Source organism: Diabrotica virgifera, chromosome 7 (genome assembly GCF_917563875.1).
Source record: "Diabrotica virgifera virgifera chromosome 7, PGI_DIABVI_V3a".
NCBI classification, from domain to species: domain Eukaryota; kingdom Metazoa; phylum Arthropoda; class Insecta; order Coleoptera; family Chrysomelidae; genus Diabrotica; species Diabrotica virgifera.
Genome location: NC_065449.1, coordinates 179,170,500 through 179,192,343, shown reverse-complemented (window position 1 = coordinate 179,192,343; position 21,844 = coordinate 179,170,500). Strand labels below are relative to the sequence as shown.

General features: G+C 33.3%; 1 protein-coding gene across 3 annotated transcripts in view; it reads right to left on the bottom strand.

Moving 5' to 3' along the window:
• Positions 1-883: 883 nt before the first annotated feature.
• The window catches only part of LOC126887867 (rho guanine nucleotide exchange factor 10), a 414,596-nt gene continuing 393,635 nt past the window's right edge, over positions 884-21,844 (bottom strand). For all 3 annotated transcript variants that reach the window (XM_050655766.1, XM_050655765.1, XM_050655767.1), the window contains 4 exons: positions 19,654-19,864; positions 15,179-15,944; positions 11,477-11,724; positions 884-7,369 (listed from right to left, as the gene is read on the bottom strand). In XM_050655766.1, the coding sequence (XP_050511723.1) occupies positions 6,708-7,369; positions 11,477-11,724; positions 15,179-15,944; positions 19,654-19,864 (1,887 nt within the window). In that variant the 3' untranslated portion in view covers positions 884-6,707. The remainder of the gene's footprint in view (positions 7,370-11,476; positions 11,725-15,178; positions 15,945-19,653; positions 19,865-21,844) is intronic.

Here is a 21,844-nt window from a genome sequence, read left to right as displayed (position 1 = left end):
TCATCTAAAATCTAAATCATCGATTGAACATACTGAACGTACCCCATACATTGTTACTCTGTAAGTATCTGTTTTTCAATACGGAACATGGCCGCCACTGCCTATGTTGCACTGTCATGAAAGTGACACTTCATCGACTTCATCCCTACTCGCTGTCATTTCAACTCTCCAAATGGCGGTGGTAATCTTATAAAAGGCATGTAATGTGGAAAATAAATCATTTTTATTCCAAATCAAATCTTCCTCTTGGGTTTTTGGATAAAATCACCTTTCTCCCTTCGGGAGCCACCTGCCTTCATCACCGGTGATGCTACTCTTCAGGCAAAGACGACAGGATACATTGCAACTAGACTGTAGCGACAAACACCACCAGTAAACTAGAGCTGCACTGACCTGAGGCCGTCCATCTAGCCCAGGTCAAGAGAAGTCAACAGCTGTACCATACGACATCAAGAAGTTACCATCGAACCAGATACCAAAAGCCATAAGTAGAATCCAGAATTGTTAGTTTTTGGCAAGAATTTGAATATATTTGTTAATGCAATTTACTAAGTCATATTTTTATTATAATTTTATGAACAATAAACATGATTAGTTAAAACTACTGTTTTGTTTGCTTTCATTCCAAACTTTCATAGTTCATTTCTAAGATTAGGACAAGACGAACACACACCTGAGTAACTGAGCTACTAAGTGTGTAGCAATGGATATCTTGGTTAGATGAGGTAATATTTTCGAATGTTATCTATTGGTTCCAATGTGAGTGCCTTTCGTTTGTACTTTTCCTGAGTTGTTTTCATGTACTTTGTCTTTGCTTTGAGACATTAACTTCTATTCTAGAGCCATAGTATGTGCCGCTTCTTACAGAAAAATAAAAAGAAAATGAGTTTTACACTTTATTTCAATATATGCTCTGATATAACACAGTGAACAATAATAAATTTATTATAGTAACATGCAACTATTTTAAAAAAATAACAGGGACATGTGTTGAATATAAAATATACAAATATATCTAAAGGTAATAAGGGTAGTCCAGGTAATTTTTTGTGTAATTGTGATGACATTATGTTCAAAAATAATAAATTAAGAAATGGTTTGACATCAAAATAAATTAAGAAATAAACTTAGAAAGATCCTAAATTGTAATATTTCATAGGCCATAAAAATATTGACATTTATAATAGCTATCTAAAATACACATTTATTTTTTACTGGGTGCTTTTTATCAGACTAAAACAGCTGTTATTTTCGAAACTATAAAAGACAGAAGATCAATGAATATTCGACAAAAGTTTTTATTGAGACAAAACATACAAAAAATAATGGAACAACCTAATTTAAAATATCCATCCATCCAATGGCACTACAGCCCAAATCGAGCCTTGGCCTCATTCAATAAGCTTTTCCAATCATTTCGATTTACCGCTGTTCTTTTCCATGAACGCGTTCCCAGGAAGTTTCTGGCATCCTCATCGACTTCGTCTTCCCATCTCTTTTTAGGTTTTCCAACAGGTCTTCTTCCCTGCATTCTTGCATTCAGCAATTTTCTGGGGACTCTATTCTCATGCATGCGGACCACGTGCCCTGCCCACCGTAATCTCTGCAGTTTAGTGTGTTGTGCTAGAGTTGGTTCGCTATATTGCTCGTATATTTCTCTATTATACCTAATTCGCCAGTTGTTATTTTCACTTATTGGGCCCAGTATCCTACGTAATACTTTTCTTTCAAACACATCTAATGCATTGGCAGATTTCTGTGTCACCACCCATGTTTCGCAGCCATAACTTACTATGGGCCTGATTATTGTTTTATATACCCTGAGTTTTGTTTTCCGGTGTACGTCTCGCGATTTGAATATGTGGCCCATCGCAAAATAGGCTTTATTTGCCAGCACAAGCCTTCTATTAATTTCCGGTTCTTCTTCATTGCTTGCAACCAGATCCATTCCTAGGTACGTGAATCTATTCACATGTTCTATATCGTCAATAAAGTGTTGTTGCGCCGGTCTATTTGATCTGTTTTGTATGAGTAGTTTTGTTTTATTTGTGTTTATTGCTAGCCCTACTGCTTCTGCACTCTGTTTCAACTCAACGTAGGTTTCTTCCGCTGCATTCATTGTTCTGCTCATTATGTTTATATCATCCGCGTATGCTGCTCATTGGGTAGATTTGTTTGTAAGTATGTTATTTCCACTCACCGTCAACCGTCTAATTACATATTCAAGAACAAGATTAAAAAGCGTTGGAGCCAGTCCGTCGCCTTGTTTCAGTCCTTGCGTTATCGTAAACGCATCAGTGATCTGTCCTTGAATACATACTTGTGCTTCTGTTTCTGTCATTGTCATTTGCACTAGTCGTATTAATTTTGATAGTATGCCAAATTCTTCCAATATATTAGGTAGAATTGTTCTATCTATTGAATCATAGGCTTGTTTAAAATCTACAAAGAGATTGTAAACGTCCATGTCATATTCCCATGCTTTGGCTACTATTTGTTTAACTGTAAATAGTTGGTCAATGGTAGATCTATTTTGCCTAAACCCTGCTTGATATTCCCCGATGATTTTTTCCGTGAGAGGTTGAAGTCTTCGATTAAGGATGTTTGTGAATATTTCGTATCCCGAACAAAGTAAAGAGATGCCTCTATAATTCTGACACAACAGGTTGTCTCCTTTTTTATAAATAGGGCAGATTATACTTTTCTTTCATTGTTGGGGAATTTCTTCTTCTATCCATATCTCTCGTATTAGCTGGTACATCTGTTGTGTCAAATTCCTTCCTCCTTGCTTGAGTAGTTCTGCCGGTATTTTATCTATTCCCGGTGCTTTATGGCTTTTTTGTATGTGGATTGCCGATTGGACCTCCTCTAGCGTTGGGGGTCTAGTTAATTCATTTTCTTCTTCTCTTCTCATAAATTTAAAATATACATTATGATAATTATTTATAACCGAAGAATTCAAAGTATATATTTTTAATCCTTAGAATATACTGATTATAAAGACATAGAAGATATAAAACAAACCATTTAATCATTATCCGTTATATAGAATCTGAACACAAGTTTCTTTTAATAGTCCAGGGCGCATCTGTTTTGAGATGGACGTTGAGAGGTGACTCATATTTTTTTGCAGAAATTGCTTGGAATTAACTCATATAATAATAATTGAGTTATCCTCCCCTCCCACTCAAAAAGGTCCGGAACATTGTTTAAATAATCAAAATGTCAAAAAATGAAGGAAAAATTCGATTTTTCTTCGTTTTTTGATTATAACTTTAAAACTATTCACTTCCGTGAAAAGTTGTACTAACATAAAAGTTGCGTAATTAAATTTCCTACAATATAGGATTGGTTAAAAGTTTTAAAAATTGTCACCCTTGTTGCAAAATAGCAAAATTAAAATCGATTAACCTTCACAGCGTCAGAATTTTTTTTAAATAAACATTAATTTTTGGTGCTACGCGCAGCACAGCGGTGTTCGATTTACACAAGTTGATTTCCACCAAAATTTCTTCCAATATTTATCTGATATATTATTTTCTTACTCTATATTTTGTTGTATTTTAACATTTTAATTCCACAAAAATCAAACTAGTTTGATTATTGTTTTTGAAATACTGTTTAAACAATTGCATATGTTTAAAAATAATAAACTTTTATTGTTAAAATATATGAACAAAGAAAGTTTTGTTAAAAAAAGTGTTATTTCAAAGGACAGAGTAGGTGTTTTTATTTTGCAATAAACAAATTTATTTATTTATATCGAAATTTACTAAAAATTAAAATTTATCAATCATTATCAAAGGTCACTGAAATGCCCAATCAGAGCAAACGTATCCGCTGTCCTGCGCGTAGCACCAAAAATTAATGTTTATTTAAAAAAATTCCTGACGCTGTGGTAGTAAACCGATTTTAATTTTGAAAATTGCAAATGAAAGGTAACGTATTCTTCTATATACAAAAAAAATTCAACTTGCCTGCTTTATTTTCAGTTATGAAAAATTTTGAAAAAATTATTTTTTTTGCGAAAGCTGGATTATAAAATTTATTTTGCAAAATCTATTGAACCGTTCTTAATGAATTTTACAGTGTTGTTTTATTATATTCTAAAGTTTTTAAGGGTAAAATGTGAAGGTTCTAAATGGTTGAAAAACGTAAAATGCGAATACTGTTTTTTATGTTTTTTTTGCTATTTTGCAACAAGGGTGACAATTTTTAAAATTTTCAACCAATCTTATATTGTAGATTATTTCATTCATAGGAGATTCTGACCAATAGAAAGCTACATAAATAAAAATTAAAGTGATAATTTTTGATAATATCCCGTCGTCAAGTATATTACGTCAGATGCCCTTCGTTGCTACGAAAAAATACATTAAGTGACAGTAATGACAATTAATGTTTTAAAAATTATAAAAGTGATAATTAACTATTTAGATGGGAAATAAGCCACAATTAAATTGAAAAATTAATTTTATTCACGTTTATATTTATTATTATTAGAAGAATTTTTTACTAAGCAACAACATTTTTGTTTAATCTAGTAGTATTATGTATTTTGACAACGACACCCGATATGGGCGTCGAAACGTTAATAAAATTATTTTATCAATTTAATTGTGGCTTATTTCCCATCTAAATAGTTAATTATAAAAATGCCACAAGGAAATAGCTTCAGAACAATATAAAAGTAATGACTTTCAACAGTCAAATATTTAAAACAACTGTGTGTTTAATTGTACTAATAATTTGTACTTACATAAATAAATTACAATACAATTTTTTTTTTGGTACATATTTGTGGTTTTGAACAGTTTTATTCATGAAATAATCGCAGCAAATTGCACTCGATCTCTAAAATTATTATCGAATTGTTGCCCTCGTGACACTTTGACATAATTTCACTCTCCTTCGGGTCGTGAAATTAAAACTGTCAAAGTGTCACTCGGGAAAAATTCGATAATTTTAGAGCTCTTGTGCAATTACTACTGAAAATTTAATTACGCAACTTTTATGTCAGTGCAACTTTTCTCGGAAATGAAAACTATAATCAAAAAACGAAGAAAAAAATCGACTTTTTCCTTAATTTTTTGACATTTTGATTATTTAAACAATGTTCCGGACCTTCTTGAGAGGGAGGATAGCTCAAATATTATTATATGAGTTATTTACAAGTAATTTCTGCAAAAAAATATGAGTCACCTCTCAACATCCAAATGTACTAATATGTTTACAGTTGCGTCCTGCTCTATAAAGAATTACACCTCTTTGTGGTGTCTATCTGAAAAGACAACCTTCAATTTTATACACTCAAATGAAAAATAGAATTTAGAAATTAACAGAGAGTGTAGGTGTATGAACGCTAAAAAATTGAGAATTTAGACATTAATACAAACGAGGAATAATAATAAACCCAGCTTAATAAATCAGTCAAGATATGATTATTTTTATTGGGTAAGAGCATGTAAAGAAGACGGACGAATATAGTACAAGTCCTACCTATAGAGGCTTAGAGCACAACTTTTAGAAAGACGCAGAAAGACTATTTGAGATTTTAAGATGTTTATTAATTATATAAACAAAAGAAAATAATATAAACCTGTAAACAATTAGACAACTCGATGAATCTATTTTACTCAATTTTCTATCTCTTTTGATCTACAATAACAATGTTACCATATAAAAAGCACTCAATAAGTGTTGAGAAAAGGCTTATTCGGTCTGATGTTTTTGCAAATATCTTTTAAGTTATCAAAAAATATAAAAAAATTTAATTTAGATGTACAAACCGAGTCAAAAATCAGTCAGAAAGTTGTAATATCTGAAAAAATTTGAGCAATATTTTTTTATTACAAAAAATTCAATCAATAGGTGTAAAAAAATGCAAAGCAAATGAATTTGACTATTCACAATCTACAATTACCTGGGTAGCGATATTAATGGAAATATCAATACAGAAATCTTTGGTAGAGAAAAACAAATTACCAAGGCTATATTTTAATTTGGAAACAAAAATAAAGGGTATTTTCTAATACAATAAACACAAAAAGATAGTGGAAACTGAACCTGAATATACATAGTGTAAGACTGAATCACTTGAATATATCAGAAGTACCTGAATACCTAATATCAAATGGTACCCACTCAATATGAAATAAAGTATTAACTAAAAATTAAAATATTATTAATAAAAAACAGTTGAGTTTGTATGATACTCTTATTGAAATAACTCCAAAAAGAACATGTATATGGGAAAAGGAAAATCCATAAAAACCTACTAAGAACTGAAGTCAAATAGAAGAACATGGACAAACGAAAGACTACGATGAAGTGAAGTAAAGAATTTAGTAAAGAAGTAAGATTCACTAAGAGAGTTGGCTGGTATATACATTCAGAAATCGTATACAGATTGGTGATCAAGGATTTTTATCTCCCATTCATTAAATTAAGGATATAAAACTAATTCTACTTGACAATATTACCAGTTATATTAGATATAAAATATTTGGTAGAAAAGTACATGTTACACTGATAATAGTGGGCAATAGTTTATAATATTGGGCTAACATTATTAGAAAATCTTTTGGCTATTATTATATAATATATTTCTATTTTTCTGACTCGTTTTGTACAGGTTTCATAGACCACAAAACGCTTTCTCTATTTTTTAAATAATCTTTAATAAAAACATTTTTGTCCTAAACAGATCACAATTTTAATTCCCATATAACAATATGAGCATCATTACAATTAGCATCTTTGCCGGTAATACCGGGTTTCATTTTATCTGCTGAGCAGCAGGGTTGTCTGTAATTGACATAACCTCTCCCACCCATTAAAGTAATGACAGTCCTTCTACCGTTGTCAAAATTATTATTTTTGTTCTTAGATAATGTCCTACTGTTTGTTGGTTTTACTACACTGACAGCCTCTTTGTCTACCGGAGTTTCTTTTTCTATAACTGTTTCACTAACACCGTTCAGCTGTCTTGAGGCATTCGAGTTGTTTCTTGAGACGCTTCGCGCCATGTTGTTAAGCCTCATAGCCATGCTCTCTTCTGATCCAGACGAAGTACAGAGGCTAGAGGACCTGGAGTCTACCGACCAATTCGATAAGTCTAAAGATCTTGGCCGAGATACCTTCATCTTTAGTCTTCTGTCGAGAGTACTGACTTTGTTTGGAATAGCAGCTAGTTCTGGATCGCTGCGTCTAAGAGATTCATATACTGGATCGGTGAGGATGTTTTCTTCCCGCTCGTAGTCTTTGACGTACATCAGTTCGCTGTAGAGTCCGTATACGTTATTTGTATCACCTGAGCTTTGGGAAGATGTGCTAGAAGTTGAGAAGATTGACCCACCGTTACCTAAACCTGAAAACAAAATTATATATTAAATATAGAACAGTTTTAAGCATGCTATTCAATCATATACTTTTATAATAAGTGTTACCCACCCTTATTAACTTATTCATTTTTAGCACATAAGCAAAACCCTCGCAGAGGTCGATTTTTAAAATAATCTTAGTATATTATAGCATCAATGTTTCGAACTTTAGGCGATCCGTCTTCAGGTTACAGGCATAACTTTGATTTTTTTAAATAGGAAAGTAGATCATGTGACACATCATTTAAAAAAGTTTGAAATACTGATTACAAACATGTATAATACTTTAATCCTATTTGAGAACGTAGGCGCAAAATTTCGATCGAAGTCTTTTTAAACGCATTCATTTTTCTTCAAATCCTGAGAAAACTAATAAGTATTTTTGCAAAATTTAAACGCAGAATGAAAGATTACATTAAAACAGAGGGCTAAAAGTTCCTTAGAATAAACAAAAAGTTTCATTTGAATGATATATTTGAAATTAAAAATCAGTCTAAATTTTCTCTTTTTCACCCCTGTGACTTATTAAAATAAACATTCTATAAGTTCTCAGGGGCTTTTGACCCTCGATAATACTATAATATTTCATTTTGCGTTTAAATTTTTTAAAAATACCTATTAGTTTTCTCAAGATTCGAGAAAAATGAATGCATTTAAAAATAATTCGATCGAAATTTTGCACCTACGCTCTCAAAAAGGATTAATCGGCGGGCTGAAAAGTTCGTAGGCTGACACATAGATGGCGCTACTGGTATTAAACCCATATCATTTTTAGTTAGTCAGCCCTAACATTCAAAAGATGCGTTTATAAATTTGACAGCTGTCGAACTATTAGTTTAAAAGATATAGCATTTTAAGTGAAGCAACTTATGTTAGTTTAAAAAAAAATGGATAAAAAGGAATTTCGTATCTCAAGAATTGATTGCTTTTTGGCAAAAAAAATACTGTTGAAGCCAAAGCTTGGCTTGATAAACAATATTCAGAGTCTGCTCCAGGAAAATTAATCGTTGAGAAATGGTTTGCTAAGTTTTAATGAGGCGAAATAAGCACCGAGGGCTGTTACCGATGAAAACATAAAAAAAGTCCACAACATAATTTTGGATGACCATAAAGTGAAGTAGTTCGAGAAAGCCGAGACTGTAAAGATGTGAAAGGAACGTGATGGATGTGAACGTGAAAGGAAAGCTCTGTGCAAAATGGGTGCCGCGAGAGCTCACAATCGATCAAAAACAACAACGAATTGGTGTTTCTGAGAAGTATTTGAAGTTATTCAGTCGTAATAAAACCGATTTTTTGCGTCGATATATTACAATGGATGAAACATTGCTCCATCATTTCACACCGGAGTCCAATCGACAGTCTGCCGGGTCGACTGCACGTGATTAACCGACTCCAAAGCGTGGCAAGACGCAATAGTCGGCTGGCAAGGTTATGGCATCAGTATATTGGGATGCGCATGGTATAATATTCATCGACTATCTGGAAAAGGAAAAAAACCATTAACAGCCACTGTTACATTGCGTTATTGGAGCGTTTGAAGAACTAAATCGCGTAAAAATGGCCCCATTTGAAGAAAAATAAAGTGCTGCTTCATCAAGACAACGCACCGTGTAACAAATCACTGAAACTGATGGCAAAATTTCATGAATTGGGCTTTGAATTGCCTCCACAGCCACCGTATTCACCAGATATGGCTCCCGGCGACTACTACCTGTTAGCTAAAATGCTCGCTGGAAAGAAATTTAGCACCAATAAAGAGTTAATCGCCGAAACAGGCTTATTTTGAGGCTAATGACAAATTATATTATAAAAATGGTATTGAAAAGTTGTATGACCGCCATAATCGTTGTATCAGCCTCGAAGGTAACTATATTGAATAAAAAAAGCAAATGTTATCAAAAAAAATGTATTTCTATGTTAACCTACGAACTTTTCAGCCCGCCTGTTAAAGTACATATTATTATACATTTTGGTAATCAGTATTTCAAAAGCTTTTAAATGAGGTGTCACATGATGTACTTTTCCATTAAAAAAAAATCAAATTTATGCCTGTTGCCTAAAAAGGCATCGGGTAAAGTTCGAAACATTGATGCTATAATATACTATGATTATTTTAAAAATCGACCTGTCCGAGCGTTTTGCTTATATGCTAAAAATAAATAAGTTAATAAGGGGGGGGGCACTTATTCCAGTGCGTGCACTGTATATCAATACTTATATTTGCATTAACATTATTTTGCGCTGAATGAATATAGAAGGTTGTAGCAACTTTGTCTTTTAAATTCTTTTGAACAAATCAAACAATTTAAATTGTTTGGTGAAATAGAAGTCAATTTATTTTAGAAAAAAGTGGCATCAATGTTGTTGATATCCTCCCCCTATTCGTTTTGCGTAAGGTTCTTTTGTACAGTACGTTGGACAATACTTTATATGCCATATATGCTATATTGAGTAGAGTGATGCGATGCCTCTATAATTATTATCACACACCATCATGTAATTGGTGCATATGTTTCAAAAAAATATAGCAGCCGTTTTTAAAAAGTTCGGCAGGGAAATTATCTGAACCGGGACCTTTCTTATTTTTCATTTTTTAAATGGCTTCCCTAATTTCTTCTTCGGTAGGAAGTGGCTGTAGATCATTTCCATTCATTTGAATCATAGGAGCCTCCATCTCATATTCATAATTGCCATTAAGCAGTATTTCAATATGATTCGCCCATCTGTTAAGTATATGTTCCTTGTCACTAATTACAAAGTAATCCCTATCTTTACATGCTATTTTTCTGGGATTAAATTCCTTTCTAAAGTTATTTATCTGTTGGTAGAATCTCCGTGAATTATGGTTGTATTTGACTAACTCGCACATCCCAAGAGTTGGATTCCATACTTCCAGATAGGTTTTATGACAGCTTTGTAGACAATGATTTTATTTTCTAGGGTCGTTTTCGATTTCCTACCAACTAGCCAGTTTAGATATTTCATTCTTGGGTCAATTTGTTTCCGCTTCTTAAGAATATGTTCTTTCCAATTGAGTTTTGAGTCAAGATCTATTCATAGGTATTTGATGCTAGAGGATTGAGGAAATTGGACATTGGTTAAGTGAAACTGAGGGACAACTCTTCTCAAGGTAAAAGTCACTTAAACTGATTTTGTTTTATTCATTTTAATTCTCCACTTGTTTGAAATGATGTACCCTGGTCTGTGTCAAATCTAACGCTTCATGAAGACCTAAGAATCCCATTCATACAGGATGTGATCACTAAATATAGCATGAAGCATCATGAAAGACTGGAATTTACAGAAACACAGTAACATTCTACTTCAACATCTAATAGAACATCATACCAATAGGAGACTCGAAAGGATCTGGCCAGCTGACCTGAAAAACGGTTAAAGTGGTCTTGGTACTGGAGAAGACCTCACCAAGTCCTTTGCTCCTAATAGTAATACCTAACTACGCAACAATGTTAAAATAATAAATAAAATAATCGTTTCGTTTTGATTCAATTCGAGTCTCGTGCCATCCTCTGACACCTGATGTTTCGGAATCTATTCCTTGTCAAAGAGTGTAAAGCCTCTTTGACAGAAGACTGAATAGTACCATAACGAAACGAAGAAGTGCAAATATTAACTCCTAGCGGCGTCGCTTGGTACCAGTGTACCTCGGTTAACAGATTACTGGATTCGTGGTCGAAATTATTTTTCACTCATTTCATCGTTCCCCGTTAGAGGACAGTCTAACCATACTAAGGTGCAAATATTTTAATATTTGCACTTCTTCTTCGTTTCGTTATGGTACAATTCAGTCTTCTTGTAAAGCCTCTTTGACAAGGAATAGATTCCGAAACATCAGGTGTCAGAGGATGGCAAGAGACTTCAATTGAATCAAAACGAAACGATTATTTTATTTTTTGTCATACCTTACTCGGTTTTAGAGTACAAAATGACCACGTTTCATATAAGTAATCTGCGACGCATTATTGAAGTGTTCTGCTAGCGGCGCCGCTTGGTACTAGTGTACCTCGGTTAACAGATTACTGGATTCGTGGTCGAAATTATTTTTCACCCATGTTAAAATAATATTCATTTACCTCTTGGTAACGTCTTAGATATCCTCGCCAGATCGTTTTCTTTACTTCTTCTTTTTCTTAAAACTACGGGACTACCGGCCAGGTATTTAAGTTTGGCAGACACGCTATGCATCGAGCTGTCAGACAGCTGCTTTTCCATTTTAGGTCTAATTGGACTATCTTCTGACTTTTCTACAAAGCTATTATCCATACTTTCAGATTCTTGTTTTACTTCTTCTTTGCTTAAAGCTGACTTTAGTGAAGAGTTACTGGAAACAAAAAAAATATGTATCAATATAAATAATCTAAATATTAGTGTAATTCTATTTGAAGATGCAAAACTATTTGAATTTTGAAGTTGTAATTTTATTCTAGAAAAATTGTGATTTTAGGCAATGATGTTATTTGTGTTGTATGTTATTTTTTGTAAATATGCTGTTAAAGAACTGTTCATGACAGTTGAGAAACAGTAATATTTGTACTGAATAAACACATTATTAGAAATACGGTAGAATATCTTTGTGAACCCCAGGCAACCAAGTGACGTCAATAACGTCGAGGAAACGTCAGCTTTTGGTTGAATATAAATATACACGTGCTTGAACATTACGTCGTATAAACGTCTTTTGTAGGTGATTTTAAATACGTAAGATTAATGACGTTAAAATACGTTTAAAAACACGTTTTCATTTCAGACAGCCCAAATCTGACGTCACAAAAATGGGAGGAGCTTAACGAGTTAATGCTTATAATGCAATGTTGTACGTATATTGACGTTTGTAAGCTTAAATTGTCATTAGAAATTTTTCATTTGTTGTTTACGTGCTTTGTGTAATAAAATAGGACTTTTCATTTAGATATTTAGTTGAAGAAACGTGTTAATTAAGAGATTTTTATTCGTTTTTCTCAAGTGAGTTAGTTTAATGCAATAGTTCTTCTTGAAAACGGTGTGAGGTTATGTGTTTTGTTTTGGTGATTATTTTCTGTTAATGTTAATTTGTTAATAAATTATTTATTAGTTTATATGTTGTTTTAGTTTTGACACACTAAGTATACCTATATAAAAAGTGAAAATTCTATAATGTTGCATTGAGGTTACCTATTGTAATTCTATGCATTTTATAGTCTCCCATTTGGTTTTACTTTTAGCCTATAAGCTAAATTTAAAACAGTTAAATGAAAAATTGCAATACCAACAATGCCCATACGAATAATTATTATTGTGTATTTTTAAAACCATAAAATGAAAAATAATCTAAAAAACGACATAAAAACTATGCTTTTTATATCACGTATTTAAAACGTGATAAAAATGACGTCATTTATGGTAGGACATATTCACGTGACTTTCGACGTCGAAAAAACGTGACAAACTGACGTGGTTTGGTAATAATTATGACGTCTTTTCAACGTATTGTAAACGTTATTTGGTTGCCTGGGATGTTTGTCGGTACATACTTCTTTTCTCTTAAAACAGTTTCAATCAGTAAAGACACACTCCATCGAGTTAGAAGGAATTAGATAAGCACATATTATCTAAAAATTGTTTATTTGTCTTTCCACCAAACGAAACGTTGTCGCTTTGGGAAGTTATTTAAAGGTTATCTATAAACGGAATAATAATCCTCTTTAAGGCAAACTTAGTTGCTCTGTCAACTTATGACGTTATCTAAGACTGATCCAAAATGTTTGTGCTGGCCTGTGAAGCAGTAAAGTCAAGCTTACGTGAAACTCCAGCCTATATTTCCCCAGCTCACGTGTTTCTGTTTCCACAAACCACAATATATATTCTTGTGAAGTAGCAAGTTTTCACTTGTGTACATCTTTGTAAACTTTTTTTATATTTCACCTTTATGTATCTCTCAATTAGTTCATTGGGAATTTGCTAATTTTCTGGTAACAATAGCGTCGTCAACTCGCGCTGGTGGCTTTCCACCGCTCTGTACACACGCGCTTCCACTACCTTCCACCACCATCCATGAGCAATGGAAAGGGACAGTCGGCAACGATATTCGTTCAAACAACGTTCGCACAATAGAGAAAGAGATCTACCAGAGTGTAGATCTCGGAACAACTCCACTGGCCCTCGTATATTGACTGAAGGCTAGCCGCTCCTGCTAGAGTGCTGATCTAGTAGCAGCTCCCGAACCAAGTTTGAGAGTACTGATCTAACACCAAACCGTCCTGCCGAATACCAAGTATTGATTTGTCGCTTTCCCGTTCATTACTGGAACGGCTAACAATCAATTATTGCTATTTTATTTTAAAAAAAATACAAGATCGTTTGTAAAAAGGTATATTTAAAAGACCCCAATAAGGGTTACATCACAAAACAAAACGTTTTCGGATTAATAGGTAATCAATCATCAGCGTTAAGCCCTAAAATAGTAAGTATAACCTAATTAATAATAGATAATGTTATAAAAGTTGACTAAGCTTAAGAATTGACAGAGGCCATACTTACAATAGCATGCTTGCGTGAGCCACCAAAAAGTTATGGGTAAGAACCCTTTAAAAGTTTCAAGCTCTGAGTCTCAAGTTTCTTTCAAAATGATACTACATATTTTAAATAAAACAGAAGGATGTTGCAAATATTCCTGGATATAACCCAGGGCAACACAGGACCCTAACCCACATGGATGTGATATGCAAGGAATGAGCCTCACATATTGAAAATTGAGTGTCAACTGAACTGAAAGGTGAAAGAACTTCAGAAGTATGCCAGTGACAGATTGTCAATGCAACGTTATGAACTATTTTGTTATTTCAGCCAACGAATTTAAAGTTTATGTTGATGTTGAAAATAAAACATTATCAAAAATATTTCTAACACCAGTATATGGATATTTGATAATGTTTTATTTTTTTTTTATTTTCAACATCAACATAAACTTTAAATTCGTTGGCTGAAGTAACAAAATAGTCCATAACGTCGCATTGACAATCTGTCACTGGCATACTTCTAAACTTATTTCACCTTTCAGTTCAGTTGACACTCAATTTTCAATATGTGAGGCTCATTCCTTGCATATCACATCCACGTGGGTTAGAGTCCTGTGTTGTCCTGGGTTATATCCAGGAATATTTGCAACATCTTTCTGTTTTATTTAAAATATGTAGTATCATTTAAGAGCTTGAAACTTTTAAAGGGTTCTTACCCATAACTTTTTGGTGGCTCACGCATGCATGCTATTGTAAGTATGACCTCTGTCAATTCTTAACCTTAGTCAACTTTTATAATATTATCTATTATTAATTAGGTTATACTTACTATTTTAGGGCTTAACACTGATGATGGATTACCTATTAATCCTAATTTGTTTTGTGATGTAACCCTTATTGGGGTCTTTTAAATATACCTTTTACAAAGGATCTTGTATTTTTTGCGATTTATGGTATACAGCCAGCTACAGGAATTTTATTTTCCTCGTGGATTTTTATTTTATTTTTTATTGTATATAGAAATGATTTATTTATTGGGTTTTACTGAGTGTGGTGTTTAACAGAGCTATCCGTTACATTCTTCTTGTCTCTTTTTAAGCTCTCTGGCAACTTGATTAATAATATGTTTTGCCACACGTAATGAAAAATCACACGAGAAATGTTACAAGAGGAAATTTATAATTTAATTTCATAAATTTAATTTGATCAAAGAAAAGAAGATTTATTGCAGTAATACTTTCAGAAATAAAGAGTGCAAAATATACATATAGATATACATACTTGTAATTCTTTGGTTGTAGAGCTAGTAGAAAGGATATTGGTCCAAAATGAGCGTGATAGGAAATATTCACCCGCCCACTAATGATGGGCACTCCTTCCAGTCTTGGCAGTGGTATCGTCAAAGCTCTACCTACATTGGTTCCTACCCACAATAATCCCTTACAGGCTAAAAGAGCAGTGACATATACCACCGATCTATTGTTGTTCAAAGAATCTCTGGGACCTAGAGAGCCGTTGATTCTCATGACTATCGAAGCTATGTTGATGTCTTGGAGATGTTTAAACGTTTCTGTGTGGTACAGACATATTGTACTAGAATTTTTCTGGGATATCCATAAACCTATACCACTATGGGCCATAAGATTGACATTTCCGAAGTGCTCATGTTGTATAGAGAAATTTTTCTGTACGTCTCCTGTCATACCATTTAATACCCATACCTTCTTTCCGCAAGCGGCATACAACGAAAGGTTGATTGGCAATAAGCACGACACTGGGTCAGTTCCTAAATTCAAGACTTGAGGCTCGTTGATGAGCCAAGCACCGTCTATGGGGTTCTTTCTATATACACAGAGATTTCCATTGGCCAGAGCCACGAAAACATTATCACAGTGGTATTTAATATGCATTATGACGTCAGAAACTGTCGTATTGGCTATTTCTTCTTGTTTTTCAGGTTCATCGGCGGCGTACAAGAGAAGTTTGTGCCTGTCGGTACCAATCCAGACTGTGTCTGTAGCTAAGTTTGGACACGGCGGCGAAGAACCTAAAAAGTAAAAGTTTTTTCATTATTTTTTTCAGATTAAAGAGACATTAGTTTGATGAACTATGGTTTAAAAGGTTTCTTGCGAGTGATGTGCACGTGTCTACAAAAAACTAAATGGCAGCATAACAGGAAACCAACTGGGATTTAGAAAAGGTTTTGGCACTAGAGAGGCAATATTTACCATACAAACAGTCATAGAACGATGTCGAGATGTCAACTGTGATGTATTTATGTGTTGTTGATTTTGAGAAAGCCTTTGACAAAATACAACAGAAAGGACTTGCAAACATATACGGAACACAGAAATAGATGATCAGGATGTGAGAATCATTACAAATTTATACCGATATCAGAAAGCCATAATTCGAGTAGACCAACAAAAATCTAAATAGACTCCAATAAGTAGAGTAGTACGACAAGAAGTGTGTACTATCTCAGGTACTTTTTATTTATAATGTACATACAAGAGATGTTTAAAGAGGCACTAGAAAACACAGGGCCGCTGCTAAGGTGTTGGCCGCCCGTGTTCAACTTAATATTTGCCGCCCGTGTGCAACTTAATATTTGCCGCCCCCATTCTAACATTTTAGAAATATGTACATACTAGTATCTAAATAAATGTACAGTGGATACAAAATAATAATAATTTGTAAATAGATACCTCAATACTTGAACATATAGACTAATATCCACATGATCGAAAGTCCATTTAATTAAAATTAACCGTGAATAGATAACATAAACACATAAAAAAGCTAAAAACGAACTTTTCAGGCTTTAGTTCCGGAAAACCTTTTGACAATGTCTTTAATATCCAATGTCGCACACACTTCATATTCGATAGATAACATTGCTAAAGCAGAAAGTTTATCTTGCTTCATTGAGGATCGCAAATAGTTTTTAGTATGCCATCTAACAGTTTTAGTTTTTTTGCCATATAAAATTCCTTATGTAGAGACAAATCCACCTGTTTAGCAACCCACGTGATGGGGGAGTCATGCAGTGACTAATAAGGGCCTAATCTTTATAAATTTTATCCATCGTTTGGAATTTTAAGCAACCATGTTAATATAACAAACTGTTATACCATTTAAAGGGTTCATGCCCTGTTATTTTTTTGTGGCTCAGCTTTTGATTAACCAGTTCTAAACACTGATGATTATATTTTAAATATCGAAAACGTTCTGTGATAACGTAGCCCTTAGATGAATTTTTCAATTAAAAAAATTTTTAGTATTCATAAACAATTAAACGTTGTTGGGATATGTTTATATTAAGACAAAAAAACAACATAAAAAAGAATATTAGGTTAATGAGCAAATCCATGCCCCTTAGCAGTAGCTTAGTTCTGTGTGATGTTTCTCATAAGGTGTCTAGTTCCTTTTTTCCTTTTGATGCCTCGTTTCTGGACGTCAGGACGTCCAGATTGAATCCTACGAGAACCGCAAGACAATCCTTCATGATGTTTATTTCTGCTGACAGCAGATAGTCTGCCTTGGAATGGGGGCTGATTATTGACTGACATGCAAAAATTAAGAAAAATCTGATAGATTTTCGATTTGGTTTAGATTATTGTTAAACAACCCTAGCATTTTCTTCATGTGACTGCCTGAATTGGATCTAATTATGTTCCTCATGTTTTCTATGCTTTTCTCGAAATTATTCATTTCTTAAGAAGAGACGAAGACGGTTTTTGCTTGCTTTCGATTCAGGGGAATGCACAATCCCTGGCCACCTGTTTACGTTTTACCAGACTTCTTCAGCAGAGCTAGCGTGCACACCTCTCTGTAAAAGCTCACTGGTTTCAACACTCCGGTGTCCAAATCAGTTTGTATTTGCAAATGTACTGTTTTTACAAAACCTCACAGATTTCAACACCCTGGTGCCAACACACGCTAGCATGTGTAAATTAATATGCTTCCTGGAACTGCTTTATGACTATAGCTGCAAAAGGGCAGTTCATACAATAAATAATATTTTCTGACATTTTTGTTTAGATTAGGATGAAAAAATATCTATAAATGATAAATGAAACACATTTTAGGATTATTAGATAATAATAATTATTGTTTGGAATATTAGAGTTTACAGAATTATCTGAATCATTACTATTTAATTATTTGAAATTATTTTCGTTTTAAAAAAAGTACATATTATCATCAGTGGCTTGCGTTTGGCCGCCCCTATTGTTGGCCGCCTGTGTGCGGTGCACACTTAGCACACATGGTAGCGGCGGCCCTGAGAAGACATCAATGACGGCATATCAAGTAGCGGAACACTAGTGAATAATCACTGATATGCAGACGATACAATCCTTCTTGCGGAAAGTAGGGAAGAGCTGCAAATTTTGATTGATCGCACTACGCAGTACTGCACGAGATATGGAATAGTTCGGAGCACTAAAACACAAAAATCATGAACAAGATTGAAGACAAAACAATCACCAGTATTCGTGAAAGCAAAAGCTTTAGATAAAGTACCCAGATATTGAGTTATTATAATTACTCGGGATGTGAGCTAAGTGAACAGTGGGACCGCAGCCTTGTAAAACGCCATATTGAGATGGCCTCGCGCATTGAGAAGTGCTTTCAATAAGATGAAAACATTATTATGTAATGGAAAACTGAGAATAGAAATTAGAACTAGAGTATTGAGATGTTAAGTATTATCTCTCCTTTTATACCGAGTTGAAGCCTGGACAATTACGGACGCCACTGAAAAAAGAATGAGATGCGGTCTATTGAAAAATATGGAAAATATTATGCACACAATGCGTAACAAAAAAGGAAACATTAAGAAAGATGAAAAAATAAGACTCAACAGAAATACTCAGCACTATGAAGGAAAGAAAATTGAGCTACTTTGATCACATACTAAGAAATGAAAAATATGAGTTGATGTGATTGGCTATACAAGGGAAAGTGGAAGGAAAAAGAGGACCGAGAAGACGACGCATGTCGTGGTTGAAAAATTTAAAGCAGTGGAGTGGAAAAACAACAATAGAACTCTTCAGAACCGCTGCAGACAGAGCAAAATGGGCAAAGATCCTTGAAAGGATGAGGAACATGAAAAAGAAAGAGACGTTAAAAAAATAAAGACATCTAAACAACATCTAAACAAGGGTGTCCCCGAAAATAATGCGTTCCTTAAAGGTATAGGTAGAAGGCAAAATGTAGAGCAAAAAAGTCTTATAACATTTTTTTCTAAATTGATCCGTTTGACCAAAAAACGAAAATACATTTTGATATGCAAATTGAAGTCTGGCAACAACGCGCAACTCAAAAATCTAAATATTAAAAAAGTAGGTTTGTAGGTCCGTTGCATCTGGTAGGTAAAATAATATAAATCTTAACCAAACCCATATCCATTATTTTGCAGGTAGGTACCTACGATGTCAACAACCCCAAAAATCACACCTCAAAGTAAATAAACAAGGGGTTATTAGGTTAAATTTCCACATTCACAGCAAGTTCTTCTAGGCTACGTTGCCATGTCATTCAAATTAATGAAAATAAAAATTCACTTATATGGAGAACAATGTAATTTTTTTCTTGGAAACGGTTAACTTTAGAAAAAAATGTTTTAGGACTTTTTTGTTCTAAATTGTGTATTATATATTGTACCTTATTATTATATTGTGTATTATACCTTAAAGGAACGCACTATTTTCGGGGACACCCTGTATACTAGGCAAAATATATACACTTACCTTTTACAAACTCCATAGCGGTTATCTGAGTTTCCACTAGCGAAAATGATGTGAAGTCTTTCAGATATCCAGCCTGTTGGTGGTGTTGAGCAAGTACGGAAATGTGACTGCTGGCTCCATCTGTTGTGCAAACCCACAGGTAGTTTTGGATCCGATGTCTCCTTTTGGCTGTCTTTGGTAAAGTTACAGTGTAGTAACAACCACAGCGCACCTAAAACAAAATCTGTTATGAATCTAAAGAACAATATTATCTGGTTGTTAATAATTTTTCCTGAAAGTGTGATTTATATAATTCTGAGTAGCTGGGGACGTATCTGTAATTAATTTGCTTGAAAAATATGGAAAAATGTTCTGCGTATTTTTATACAAGTAAAAAATGTGATTATGATTATGTATTTTTATAATTTTTGAATTAACTTGAAGATTCCTAATAAAATCAGTTTGATACTCAAAAACAATATTTTTCATCTCACCATCTTTCATAATTTATTTAAATGCCTCTTATTATTATTAATCCTTAAATCGGTCTGGTTTATTGTCTCTTTGGAATGTTCTTCACACTCACTTATCCTGTTGCCTGTTATGTTACTTACTCATTTTCTCTCATCTCCGCTTACAATAAAAAACACCATACATCCAATCACTCTGGTCTGTCATATATATCACTTTCCTTACTTAGTAACATTCTTTCTTTTTAGATTCTTAGACTTTACTTAACAATATGATACTGCACACCTATATCCATTACGACCAATTCAGTCAAACTTCTTTCAGATTATAACATTTAAGTTTTATTACATTCACTATTCTTCTTTTTTCATCTATCTTTTCATTTCCATTCATATCAGGCAACTTCCAATATCCATTTATCCCAATTTAAAATAAAAAAAAATTTTTCACATTTTTCTTTTGTTTGATTTCAGTTACAATCACATACGTTCATAAAGTTTGTGCACTTAAATATATTTCATTTATTTCAGTCTGTTCACTCCACTATCACCAATAGAAATCAATCTCATACTTTTCTATTTCATATACTCATTCAATTTAGATTCTTCTTTACATACCGACACCAACCCACAATTTGACCTATATTGGTAGCTCTCATTCTAATTATTTTATTCATTATTCCACGTTGGTAGACTATCAAGATACATTACTTCCAATTCATTCAGTCCTTTCAAAACTACATAAAGATGAATTAGACTTTATGTCACATAGTTTAATTTTATTATATTATTACATACTCTCATTCATTTCACAATACTATATACAATAATATCCTTCACACATATATCTACCTCACTAACAGTAATCTTTAGTTATTTAATTTTGTTAACAACTATTTTCCAACTTTTAACAGACATAATTATTCATTACAATAGTATAATAATAAATTGAACACAATAAATAGCCACCTTTTGTATATATACTGTTTTCTCGCAATATTCTACCATTTACCTTCAACCTGTTGTCTGCTTGCCTTGTTAGGCAACCAACATTTCACCACATAAAAACACTCATAAATTCTGGTTTTCTCGGCTTGTTTAGCTTTGTTTTTCCACGCAAGTCTAATTATCTTATTATGTAGTGTATTTCTTGTTTCAACAAACTCAACTTTCATCTCGTCATTTCACATCCGATGACGTCACAACTTAAACCACGTAATATATCTGCATTAAATTTAATGAATTTATAAGTTATTCTGGAATAGAGAGTTGCTAATTTAAACTTTACAGTAGATTTTATTATTCAAATAATTTAAATTAATTTTGCAGACAAACCTTCGCATTTTATTAAAAAATCCAAAATAAAATGAAACTTTAACCAAAAATTGGCTTTATCTTGTCATGTCATGTCACCCTTGTCAAATTGTATATCCACTTCATAATTTCTCAGTTGGTCTGTGCCCATTGAATTGGCAAGTACCTAGTATCTTCGAGCAGGGAACCATGGCACCCTTTTAGCATGTGTTCAACTTTATCCATTAACATCGACTTGTAGTCATAACATTTTAACATATTACATTATGTAAACCATATATGATGATGTTAACACTATTTACGGTGTGCTAGTTTCAAAATACTCGGCAGGATGTAAGTATTCCCACATTTTTCATTTTAACAGTCACTTTTTTAACCTTTTGCTATAATCTAACGTGGAAATACTTCATTCTAGGCACTGAAGATGT